Raw genomic sequence first — 12,887 nt, forward strand, 5'->3', positions numbered from 1 at the left:
TGCAGCACTTTTATTTGTTTAAATTTATCATTAAACATACATTTTAAAAGACAAAAAAAAAAAAAAATTATTCAATGAGGTCCAAAATAATGGAAGAATAAATTTATATATAAATAGGCCCAGGTGTCCAATTTTACATCGAAGCCCAAAGGTTTATTATAAAATAGGCCCAAACCAAAAGATTCGGTTTGAATTCGGATCCTCCAATTTTGACCCGCTTTTGCCAAAGCTCTTTCAAAAACCAAGCTCTTCACTGAACTACAATACTCAAAAAACAACCAAAAATATTTCCCACCACACTTTTGCATTCAGTTGCCATTTCTCCTTCCATATATATGCAGCAAGAGCAATAACAAGAATTTAAATAAATTAAAAATAAGATAAAACGAGTGCTTTTTCGTTTCTGCCGATGATCAGAAGTGGTGAACTTGAGATGAAACCGAAACTATGTACAAAACAGGTTTGTTACAGAGGTAGACTATCCAATTGGTATTCGTTAAAGTCGAACTCGCTCTCGGATACTACCTCTTGTTGATTCTGCAATTCATAAATCTTTAATCAGAAAAATTAATACACATTTATCCCCATCTATCTAATTAATCACGTATGCATAAAAGAAAAGAAGCGGACCTGATCGAGATACGTGTGCATAAATTCGTCATGCTCCGTGAATAAGCTATTCTGGAAACTGAACAAATTATCGGCCGGAGATAAAATATTCTGCTGCTGCCCGATATTCGAATTGTTGACGGATTGAAATCCCGGTTCAACAATTTGTAGGTCCCACTCGTCTGTTCTATTCTGGTTCAGGTCTTCAAAAACATCAAAACTAGGAACAAAACCACGAGACGCGTTCGTTTCTGGTTCGAGATTATGCTGGAAAGAGTCGACAGTCGCAATTCCTGTGTCACCTAAAGTCGGTGCGCTTAAACTGTGATTCGAGAAATTATTGCTACCAATTCCGGTATTCGAAATTTGGCTCCTTTGTTGTGTTTGAACCATCTCTGTCAGTAGTGAATTTGAATCCCTTCTGTTATTCATGTTGCCAAAGGGTATATTTGTCAAGTTCCTATATGTCGGAATCCCACGAAGAAAATTCACTTCGTTATCACTATTGAAATGACGTTGCTGCCCTTGCACGAATCTAGTCGTTGGATTTTCATAGGTGAAAATATTTCTCTGATGAATGTTTAAGGGGGCAGATACGGGGGCAAGACTTTGTTGTCGGGGTTGACTTGAAGAAGCAAAAGTCAACGGCCCAAAAGTGGAGTCTGTGGAACTCACAAACGAGTGTCCCAGTCCGTTTTGGATCTCTCCACTCATCTTTCTAAGACAGAGACGATACTTCTGCACGAATTTGTTCGTGTGTTTCGAAGTAAGTATATTAGAGGTATGTCTATAGCAAAATGAGTACACAAATAATTAAATAAAATAAAAATTGTCGAACCTGAAGGTGGCTCGCAACATTCTCTCTTGTAAGTCCCGGAACATTCATTACTTCTAGAATTTTCTTAGGTACAGCCTCTGCATAAGACACACACAAAGTACGTAAAATATTTGGGCCACAAAAAAAAAATAAAGGCAAACATAACACAGAAAAGATGCATACTGTCGCTTCCGATTTGATTAACAGCTGATATAAATTGCTCGTGCAGCTTTTTAGACCACATAACACGTGGCTTCTTCGGTTTGGATTTACAGTTCCTTTCTTCACATTCATCTTCTTCGTCTTTTCTTTTATTCGAACTCCTCAAACTCCCTTCATTATTAGCCGAAGAGGAGGAATAATAACCGACTTCATCATTAGATGGTTGTTTTTGGTGCAGCTCTTCTACATCTTCTTCGGCGGTTCTTGATTGTTGGATATTTTTGCGGGCCCACTCGTGCTTCTTCCGATGAACAACGTGCTGCCATATGTTCTTTAAAGCCTCCATGCTAACGGGTTTTATGAGATAGTCACACGCACCGTGGTTCACACCTTTCATCACCACTTTCTTGCTATCGTCCGCCGACATCACTAACCAATCACTCACCAAAAACAAGAATCAGAAAAGAAGAAAAAAAAGGAAAAATTACAAAATCTCGATTTCAAGTTATTTAAGTGGATACGAATTACGATACTTACTGATGACCGGCAAGTCCATCTCGAGTCCGACACATTCTAGAAGCTTAAAACCATCCATGTCTGGCATGTGGACATCACTTATAACAATATCGAAGCTATTTTTGTCGTCTCTAAGTAATTCCAACGCAATCTCCGCTCGATTGCATTTCGTAACTAAAAATCACCCCCAAAAAAAGGAAAACACAAGATCATTTACTTCAAAAAAAAACATGAAAATTTGAAAATAGTACATCCAACCAGACCAATGGATTTGAAATTAGCAATAGAGACAAATTTCATATATGTATAGAATCAAACACAATGTAGCAGAAACAGAATACATCACTACATTACAATTTCTTCATAAGATCTGTAAGTAAACCATTTAGCTTTTTTCTTCAATAACTTCAATAATATAATCTAATGAACTTCAATAACTATATAATTACTACGAAAGAGATTATATATGAACAATAAACTGTGGTGCACACACACAAACGTGTGTGTTTATATGTTACCTTCATAGAGGCAGCTGCGAAGCATCTTATCCAAGATTCTGAGACAAGTGGGGTCGTCATCCACAACGAGAACTCTCAGACCCGCCGGAAACTGGTCGGGAACAACAATTTCACCGCCGGACTTCGATGAACAAGCAAAAGGCTTGGGATTCAATTCAATACGCATCTTTTTTTCTTTCTTAAAAAAATTCACCAAATACAAATCAATACTTGTATGAAAAACAATACAATCCAGATAGGAAACATGTTAAAAAATCGCATGTTCCGAGCTAATTCCGGCGCAATTTACATGCGGGGATTGAATTTTGTTTCGTTTTTGTGTGTGTGTGTGTGTGTTTTGAGGAAAGAAGAATACACAGAAACAAAATTTGCAGCCTTTTATATGCTTTTTTTTTTCAATTATTATTATTTTAATTTTCTTTATTGATTTGATTTATGGGCTTTTTTCATTTAAAAATGGGCCAACTGATATAGAACGGCCCATTTATGAGGCAGCCAATTACATATTTTATGTTTTTAATGAAATTATTTTATTTACATTAAAAGTATGGAATTGTATTATTATATATATGGGAAATTATCCAAGAATATTCCCTTTTTTATTTTATTTTTTGGTGAAAATTTTGAATTAAAAAATTTTGAATTTTGTATTTTCAAAGATTTTGTTGCCTTGTAAAATTGAAAGTTTAAAATTTAAATTAGTTGCCATAGAGGAAAAAAAGACTCAGTTGCCTTAATAAATGAGAGAGTTAAAGGTATATAATATTTACCATAAATAAAAATATTTAATTGCCTTGATAAACACATGTTTATTATATCTTGAAGCATTAGTTAATTTTAAAACTAATTTTTCAAATTTAATTCACGTAGTAGTGCTCTAAAAACATTTTTGTGGTTTTTATTTTTTATTGTGCGACTGACGAGTACGTCGCTAACAAATAAACAACTTAATAGCGTGATGTTTCGTCCTGTAAATAATGATTTATCGGTTGGAGCAAGTGAGTCTATGTAGATTACGCGAGCAAATAGACAATTATCTTTCTTTATGCTTCAAACTTGGCTAAATAAACACTATATATTCTTTAAGATGCCTCTAATTTTTTTTATTATTTTTTTTTTAATCTAAATAAAATTGAGGAATATATGCTACACTATAAGATAAGTTCACATTGCTCATTTACAATATTAAAACGTGATAATTGTTTTTTTATCATTTTTTAATTGTTTAGCAATCACATCAATTATGCACAAATAGCAAAGCATATAGGATAATAGGAATATTATTCATACTTGTAATAACAAATGCATGATATGGTTGGGTATTCTCGTAATTCAGACAAAATAAATAGTATTCTTCTACTTATAAGTTCAAATTTAAACGAGGTTCAAACTTTTTAATAGTAAATTAAATTAACATGCAAAGCACCTCAAAAAAATTAATTTAATTTAAATTCCATTCTTATAAAACCAGGTGGTTCAGACAGCATGCATGATTATCAGTTCCTCATCAGAACTTTCATGTCTACTTTTGAATTATGTCATAAGTTAGTTATGCAAAATTTGATTTTCATTAAAAGTAATACTAATAAATAAATAAATAAATAAGTGGCAAGGAATATTGGAATATCTTACCTTTAAGCAACCTTTGCTACAAGCAATTCTAAATCCCAAAATACAAAAAAGTTTTTTTAATGTTCCAAATTAAATATTTCTCCTCAATCCATCTTCAACTTCATAACAGTTTTTTTGTTTTCTCATAGAAAACCTTTACTGTGTGGAAAATGGCAGTAACACATGATGATCTAGCTCCGACCCCGAAAGGCGGTAATCTCGGCAGCAAAGCCGGTGCATTTCTCATGATATTTTCCATATTATTAGGCCTTTTCTGCTTCATTCTCTCTCTCATAGCCGAATCCACGCGCTCGGAGGTACAAATACAAATTAAATAATTAAATTATAATATATTCTATGATCTGATTATAAGATAATAAATGTGAAGGTGAAATGGACGGCCGGGATCGATGGAGGGAAGGAAGTAGAAACTCGCTGCACGTACAGCGGTAGCGGGAAACTGCCTCTCCTATCAGCAACTGCTGCATTCTTGGCACTAGCAATGGCTATGGTGGTGCAGCATGTCTACTTGTTGGTTGCTGTTAGTAAATCGGAGCCGTTGATTGAGATTACGTGGGACCCGGAGTCTGTTTTTGCCAAGAGTCTCGCGTGGCAAGCTGGATTTTTCTTCGTCTCCACATGGTACGAGGATTAACAAAATACTTTAATTTAAAAATATATATATATATATATAGTAAAGTATGATCATCATCTTATTATGTTCTATAAAACAGTAATGTTTTTTTCATGCAACAATTGCAGAAGCCCAGCCCGAAAACAAACACGGGCCTTAAAAAAATTATCGATTTTCAGGGTTCTTGTTGTGTTGGATTTCAAATTCCTCCCATTTTGACTCAGTTCTAATTCATTCATTTCAAATTCAAACGCAGACTTAGATTTTTCATAAACGGCCTCGTTTCTGTTAATTTGTCTTAGGTCTCTCGAACCCTTAAAACCGATCATATTTTCAAAAAAAATCCACTAATAATTTGCAACTAAAAGCGTCATTAATATTTTCTTGATTGTCTTGAAAAAAAAAACAGGATGTCATTTGCTGTGGGAGAGATTCTACTACTAATCGGGCTGAGCGTGGAATCGGGCCATCTCAAGAACTGGGCAGAACCAAAGCCGAATTGCTTAACAATCCGACAAGGCTTATTCACAGCAGCCGGAGTTTTGGGGCTAGTCACAGTATTCCTTGCTTCGGGCCTATACATCACATTACTACGCGCAGAAATACACTTGCAAGATCAAGAAACAATACGGCGCCGTATAGTGGAGGCATCTGCCATGTATGCGTCGCCTGCGCAAAGATCGCCTACGATAAGAGCTGCTCCTAACGAGTACCCTTTACAGAGACAAGATCAGAGCTTACGTAATACATTGCACTATTACTTGACAACCTTCGGCAAACATTCAACTTTTGTATGAAAAAAAACAGAATTGTTGAAGATATAAAAAGAAACCGGAAGCTTATTTGTATTGAATCAGAGAAGAGCCAAGGTTTTTACAGATAGCTGATAAAAAAAAAAAAAACAATTCCAAAACAATAAAAAAGGGCAATCACGAAAAACCACGATCTTCACTGAACTACAACGACCTAATACTAAAAGCAAGCGGAGTTTCCAATAATAGCTATGCATTCTTGTGCCGTTTCTTCTTCTGTCTTTAATCATGAATGATCCACCTGATATATGCAAAAATAAAAATAACACGAAAGATCCGACTTCCTGAAGGATTAATTTTTTTAAAGAAAAAAAAAAGTGACAGAAACTATGTACAAAGAGCTTATAAATACAGTAAGCTATACTGGAAGATCATCCAATGGGTATCCATCGAAGCCAAACTCGTTGTCAAACGAACCGTCTTGATGATTCTGTAATTGAAAAAATCAAGAATTAATATACAGTTATTTAACAAATCAGACATTTATAACCATAAAGTATATGCATGCATGCATGCATGCTGCAAAAAAAAAAGGTTATATATAAATAAAGAAGAAGCTGACCTTCTTGATATATGTGCTCAATAAGTCGTCGTCCTGATCGGAAAAGAGGCTATTCTGAAATCCCATATCCGGTAGTTTTTCACCCCTAATTCTCGATAAACTATCACACGGAATATTCTGCTGGACGAGATTCGAATTATTGACAAGTCCTCCGTTTTGTACATTCAAATGCTGAGGAGCTTCAAAAGTTGTCGGTCCAACACTTTGGAATCCCCAATCATCCGTTCGATTATTATTCTGATTTATATCGTTAAAAACATCACAAGAAGGAACAAAGGCATTGATTTCCGATCCAATATCGTGTTGCGGGAGCATCCCTTTATTAGACGAGGCAAGACCAGCAATTCCAAAGTTATTATTCACAGGTGTTGAAAACGTGCGTTGACTTCTTGAAAAATCTACTACACTAGAGGGCTGGGGAATAGAAGTGTACGCAGGGGCAAAACCGTCAATTCCGTTCTGCCCAAATACACCGTCGTTGAAAATTTGGTTCCTCTGTTGTGGTGGTTGAACCATCTGTGTAAGTAGTGAGTTGCTTTGGCTTGAGTGGGGGTGGATCGGCATATTCATATTTGTCGGTATACCGTGAAGTAAATTCCCTCGATTAACACCGTTGTGTTGTTGTTGTTGTTGACCGTGTACGAACCTAATATTTGGACTTTCAAAGGAGAAAATGTTTCTTGGATCATTTAAAGGTACAGAAACAGGGGACCGATTAGTTGACCTGCCAAGTGGCGAGAGTTGACTTGAAGAAGAAGCAAGAGATTGAAGATCCAGGCCGTTGACTGAGGTCAACTGTCCAAACGTAGCATCTGTGGGACCCATAAACGAGTTTCCAATTCCGTTATGGTGCTGTCCGCTTAGCCTTCTAAGATAAAGACGGTACTTCTGCATCATCAATTAGTTCGAAGCGTAAAAAAATGTAAGTACACGAATTATACAGTTCGAAGAAAAGGATAATTTAAATTTAAAAAAAATTGTCGAACCTGAAGATGGCTTGCCACATTCTCTCTCGTAAGGCCTTGAACGTTCATTAAATCCAGGATTTTCTTTGGGACAGCCTCTGCATTTATATATGCTTTAGAGTTTGAAAAAACAATAAATCGGAAAAAGGAAATACGGCAAAAAAACGAAAGGAGAGAAAGATGCGTACTGTCGATTCCGAGTTGATTAACAGCTGTCACAAATTGCTGATGCAGCTCAGTTGTCCAAACAACCCTTTGTTTTTTCGACGAAGACGAATCTTCATCCCTTTCTCCACCTTCTTCGTCATCGTTTTTCCTTTTCTTGGAATTTTTACAGCTCCCTTCATTAGCCGAAGAAGAATAATCATCATTTTCGGATAGTTGTTTTTGCTGCCTCTCTCCATCTTCCACGCTGCCCGATTGTTCGACATCTTTCTCGTTGTGGTCCCCCCACTCATGCTTCTTTCGGCGAATCACGTGCTGCCATATGTTCTTCAACGCCTCCATCCGAACCGGTTTAATTAGATAGTCACAAGCACCGTGCGTCACACCTTTCATCACAACCCTTTTGCTATCGTCCGCCGACATCACTAAACCAATCACAAAAAAACAACCCAAAAATTGATTTATTATTCATTCGACTACATCAGTCGGTAGAACCTTCAAGATTCCTTTTTTTTCGTTTTTTCTAGGAAAAGGGTACACAAAAACAAGAATCGGAAAACGACATTGAAAAATCTTGTTTTTGAGTTTTACGAAGATAGATATACAATACTTACTGATGACAGGCAAATCCATCTCGAGTCCGATGTGTTCTAGAAGCTTAAAACCATCCATATCCGGCATATGCACGTCACTTATAACAACATCGAAGCCATCTTTGTTGTCCCTAAGCAACTTCAACGCAACCTCCGCTCGACTGCATTTCGTAACTACAAATATCGAAGAAAAAAAAAGAAGAAGATTAATATTATGTATCGAATCGAGACTATTAAAATCAAGACAGTATCGACTAACGCAATAAAAAGAGACATAACTACATTACAATTTCTGCTTATGATTGACAAGATTTCAACAATTGTATACTTCCCATAGCACACAATTAAAATTTAAAACTCCAATATACAATTTCTTACAGTTAATAACAATACAATAGCCAATTTGTACTATAAGATTTTGTATGCATCCATACATACGAAAAACACAAGCCCCCCACAAAATAAAAATCAAACACGTGGCACACAATCACGTGTGTGTGTGTGTGTTCATATGTTACCTTCATATAGGCAATTCCGGAGCATCTTCTCCAAGATTCTGAGACAAGTGGGATCATCATCAACAACAAGAACTCTGAGACCCGCCGGAAACTGGTCGGAAACAACTCCGCCGCCGCCGCCGGACTTCCATGAAGAAGCAGCCGAACCGGCAAAAGGCATGTGATTCACTTCAAGATGCATCTTTTCCTTCAAAATTCACCGAACACAACTGAATACTTATATACAAATAACACAACCCAGATAGGAAATATGCTAATTTCAACAATTTATAGCCGGGCAACGGAAATTCAAGAAACTGAAAAGAAAAAATGAAAGGGGGTTTTTTCAAGATTGAATTTTTCCCATGTTTTCTTATAGGGATTTCCGGGGTGGAAGAATAAAAGGGAAGAAGATGAACATAAACTTGCTGCAATTTTTATATGGGATTAAAGGCATTGAAGGAGTTTCTCTTATTGTTCTTGATTTTGGTAAATTTTTTAAATTTCCTTTTTTTCTTTCAATTTTAATTTTGGCTGTGTTGAGTGTGGATCCAGCTCACCTATGGGCTATGAGTTTTAACTAACCCCACGCCAGCCAATGTTTTTTTAATATAAATTAATTATTTTAATTGTGCTATTATATTTTTAAATAATATAAAAAAATATTTATGGAATTTGTATTCAAGGATTTTCTTGCCTTAATAAAATAAAGAGTTAAATACAATTTCGTTACTCCCACCATAAAACAAAAGATTTTATTACCATAATAAATAAATGAGAGAGTTAAGCGTAATATATTTTTACCATAAATTAAAAGATTATATTGCCTTGATAAACATATGCTTAATTATAACTCATGGCTTTAGTTTTTTTTTTTTTTTTGTTGATACTATATTTTTGAAATTTAATTAACATAAATTATTTACCATGTAACGTTGCTTATCATATTTTAGTCGCACCAAACTAATTACATGAAAAGTATAATTATAATTGTTTTTAATTTATTTTCTTAATTTTATTTCAAACATGCATAAATCATATGGTACGAACAAGGCTACTGTCAAACAAAATTGAATTCCTAGTGGATATAAATTTCATAAAAAATATTATTATGGATACAATTTAATCGCAAAATTTTTATTGACAAGATTTGGCTTATCCAGTAATATTAAATGGGGATCACTATTTCAAATCCCAAATTTTGCTTACTTGAATACCAAAAAAATAAAAAATAAATAATTAATTGTAAATTACTTTAATACCCTTAATGAAATTAAAACCAAAAAAATATTACAAATATTATTTTTCTTTCTTAAATACCAAATAATCAAAAACTCAAAAAAACCATTTCCCTCCTCCACCTCCTTCTTCTCCCTCCCAAAAAACCCTTCTAAAAAATCTTCCTCACAACAAACCCTTCTAAAAAATCTCACAACAAACCCTTCTAAAAAATCTCAAAACTAAAGAAATTAAAACCTCACAAAACGTATAAAATTGAGTTATAAGACAATAATATGGTAGTATATATGAAAGAAGAACACATTAAGGTAAGTATCGATGTCTTTTTTGAGCTTCGAAGTCGATTTTGAAGTTTTTTTTTTTTGAAACCCGCCGGCAATTTTCGACACATACAGGTCGATTTTTTGGTCAATTTTCGACACCAACGTGTCGAAAAAAAAAAAAAAAAAAAAAAAAAAACAAATTTCGACACCTACCTGTCGAAAATTCTCCAAATTTCGACAGGTATGTGTCGAAAAAATACTGTTGGTAAAAAAAAAAAGAAAATTTTTTTTTTTTTTTTTTTTTTTGTTACCAATAGTGTTTTTCGACACATACCTGTCGAAAATTCGGAGAATTTTCGACAGGTAGGTGTCGAAATTTGTTTTTTTTTTTTTTTTTTTTTTTTTTTTTTTTTTTTTTCTTTTTTCGACACGTTGGTGTCGAAAATTGACCAAAAAATCGACCTGTATGTGTCGAAAATTGCCGACGGGTTTAAAAAAAAAAAACTTCAAAATCGACTTCGAAGCTCAAAAAAGACATCGATACTTACCTTAATGGCTTCTCTTTCCACATATACTACCATATTATTGTCTTATAACTCCATTTTATAATTTTTGTGAGGTTTTGATTTTTTGAATTTGGAGATGTTTTGGAGGATTTAGGAAGATGAAAAAGATAGGGTTTAATTGGGTTGTCGCGGCAGTTACGAGCACGTGCGGTGGCGTTCGGCGGCGGCGACGGCGGTGGCGGCGGCGGTGAGGGTTGGAGAGGAGAAGAAATGGTGGAGGTTTTTTTTTTTTTACAACAAAGGGTTTTTTTTTTTTTTTTATTTGGTTTTTGAATAGGTAATTTCTAAAAAAAATTGATATAATTGATATTTTGTATGAAAGGGTGTTTTTGTACTTTTCTTTTTATTTTGGTATTAAAGTAAGAAAAAACTGATAAATATGTACTCAATTTTGGTTTTAAACTTGGTAGTATTCAAGTAAACAAAAATTGGGATTTAAAATAGTTGCCCCCATATTAAATAGGCAAATTTGAATAATAACTTTTGATAAACTCCATATAATTCGTTTTATAAAATTGAAAATAAAATCAAATTCGAAAATCGGTCAGTCAATGTTGGATAGTGGGCCCCATGGAAACTGATAGGCTGTAGATATAGGCAGGCCTCATCACCAAAAGATAATAGGGTACGGAATAAATGGGCCAACGCGCCGGAATTATTTGGGCCGGGCCCATACTATTATGGGGCCCATCGTACGTGCGTGCACTTCTCTACCCCACGCGCCTGTCACTAGTCAGTCTCACATACTAGCATAGTGATTATAAATTGTATGTCAAAATTCAAATCAATAATTTTGACTTGGAATTTTTTCATAATACAATAGGTTTCAATTAACCAAACAAGGAAACAAATATCTATTGTTGATCAATCAGTGGTGAAACTAAGCTTTCAATATAGACAATGGGTTGAATTCTGTGCTCAAACACACTACCAACTCGAGATTTGCGCAGTACGTTTTTTCCGTTACAAACAACTACATGCTGTCCGAATGCAATTAAAATATCTCTATTCTTGCTCCAACACAAGGGTTTTAACTTGCCCCTATCACCGATACACTTGCGAGGTAATTGATCTATAAAGTTCGATAATGTCCAAACTTTAGTCCACGATTCTGTCACACCATACTCCTTCATAACCCATACATTCACATCCGCACCACTCATTAAATTCATCAAACCAAGGTAGCCTCCGAGTTCAACCAAAGAGACCACCCCAGAAGAATATTCAACACCATGCGAGAAAGTATGATATTCCTCCTCCGCCAAATCAAGGGAGACAATATCGCGACTACCGGTATTCCTATTATATTGAACCAGCCAATGAAGCCTTCCGTTGACTAAAATGACGTCATGCGTACCCTGAAGACGATGCTTTTCGTAGTTGTCGAATTTCTTCCAAGAATTTGTCTTTGAACTGTACATCCTCGTCTCGTACTGGTAGGGTTCCGGGAAAATATAATTGGTGTCTTTAATGTAGATAACCTTGTAATCGTCGTGCGACTCGTCGTACCCAAACCCGTATCTTACATGAAATGGACCATTGTAAAGGAAAATCGCTTCGTTGAAAGAGGGAGACGGAATGACTCTGTATATTCTAGTTGAAGGATTACATAGAACTAATTTTCCTTCAATCTTGACGAGTATTAGTCCATATTATAATCATCTTACTTCAAAATGTGGAGTTCGAATGGGATAAAACGGGTACCAAAGTAATAAATATTCCATATAATCTCGAAAATTCCATTAAATTTGAAACCGCAATGGTGGACGTGTAAAAATATTTATAGTTGAGGGGTGGTTGTAATTACCCAAACATGAGGGGGTTTTCTTAATTTAACCATACCTCAGGGGTGATTGTAATTTACCCTTTTTTTATTTAGTAATAAAAAAGTGGAATTAATTTTTAATTTTTTTAATTTTGATAATTTATAAAAGTGGAGTTGGGTATTTAAGGAGTTGGGCCGAATTCTAAAAACGATTTTGGGCCACACGATGAAAAGTAGCCGTTGCTTGGATTAATATTTTTCAATATAAAAGGCAGACCAGTTGATATGATCAGAGCCATATTCATTTCAATTCAGCTTCCGCTTTATCAATTATTAAAAAAAAAATAAAAAAAAAAAAGAAAAGAAAAGAAAATAACTGCTAATTTCCGACTTTCCGTCACCAACATGATGGATTCTGACGAGGAAGTAATAGATCCTCCATCGCCGCCGCAGCCCAGCCTGATCAGCCCGCCCAGCCTCAGCCCGCCGTTCCGCCGCTGTACCTTCAGCCACATGAGCCCTATCCCCTGCACCGGAACCTCCCGCGGCTTCCGTCTCCGTTCCCCCCATTGAACCAGGGGCCACATACCATC

At 35.3% G+C, this 12,887-nt stretch overlaps 3 protein-coding genes across 3 annotated transcripts; 1 reads left to right on the forward strand and 2 right to left on the reverse strand.

The window, feature by feature from the left end:
• Positions 1–336: 336 nt before the first annotated feature.
• Positions 337–9,008, reverse strand: LOC105960861 (uncharacterized). The gene is made up of 12 exons (XM_012985082.2): positions 8,483–9,008; positions 7,986–8,138; positions 7,395–7,796; positions 7,228–7,304; positions 6,242–7,129; positions 6,044–6,109; positions 2,623–2,866; positions 2,126–2,278; positions 1,610–2,017; positions 1,448–1,524; positions 631–1,347; positions 337–537 (listed from the first exon to the last, which is right to left on the reverse strand). The coding sequence occupies exons 1-12, from the start codon at positions 8,661–8,663 to the stop codon at positions 466–468; spliced, it is 3,438 nt and encodes a 1,145-aa protein (XP_012840536.2). The 5' UTR covers positions 8,664–9,008; the 3' UTR covers positions 337–465.
• On the forward strand, positions 4,317–5,720 carry LOC105960888 (transmembrane protein, putative (DUF1218)). Its single transcript, XM_012985103.2, has 3 exons — positions 4,317–4,550; positions 4,622–4,875; positions 5,277–5,720. The coding sequence occupies exons 1-3, from the start codon at positions 4,404–4,406 to the stop codon at positions 5,662–5,664; spliced, it is 789 nt and encodes a 262-aa protein (XP_012840557.2). The 5' UTR covers positions 4,317–4,403; the 3' UTR covers positions 5,665–5,720.
• A 2,375-nt stretch (positions 9,009–11,383) lies between the features above and the next one.
• LOC105962120 (F-box protein CPR1) lies at positions 11,384–12,864 on the reverse strand. Its single transcript, XM_012986405.2, has 2 exons — positions 12,700–12,864; positions 11,384–12,160 (listed from the first exon to the last, which is right to left on the reverse strand). The coding sequence occupies exons 1-2, from the start codon at positions 12,862–12,864 to the stop codon at positions 11,384–11,386; spliced, it is 942 nt and encodes a 313-aa protein (XP_012841859.2).
• Positions 12,865–12,887: the final 23 nt, after the last annotated feature.

Source organism: Erythranthe guttata, chromosome 14, assembly GCF_056151865.1.
Source record: "Erythranthe guttata isolate IM_541 chromosome 14, IM_541, whole genome shotgun sequence".
NCBI classification, from domain to species: domain Eukaryota; kingdom Viridiplantae; phylum Streptophyta; class Magnoliopsida; order Lamiales; family Phrymaceae; genus Erythranthe; species Erythranthe guttata.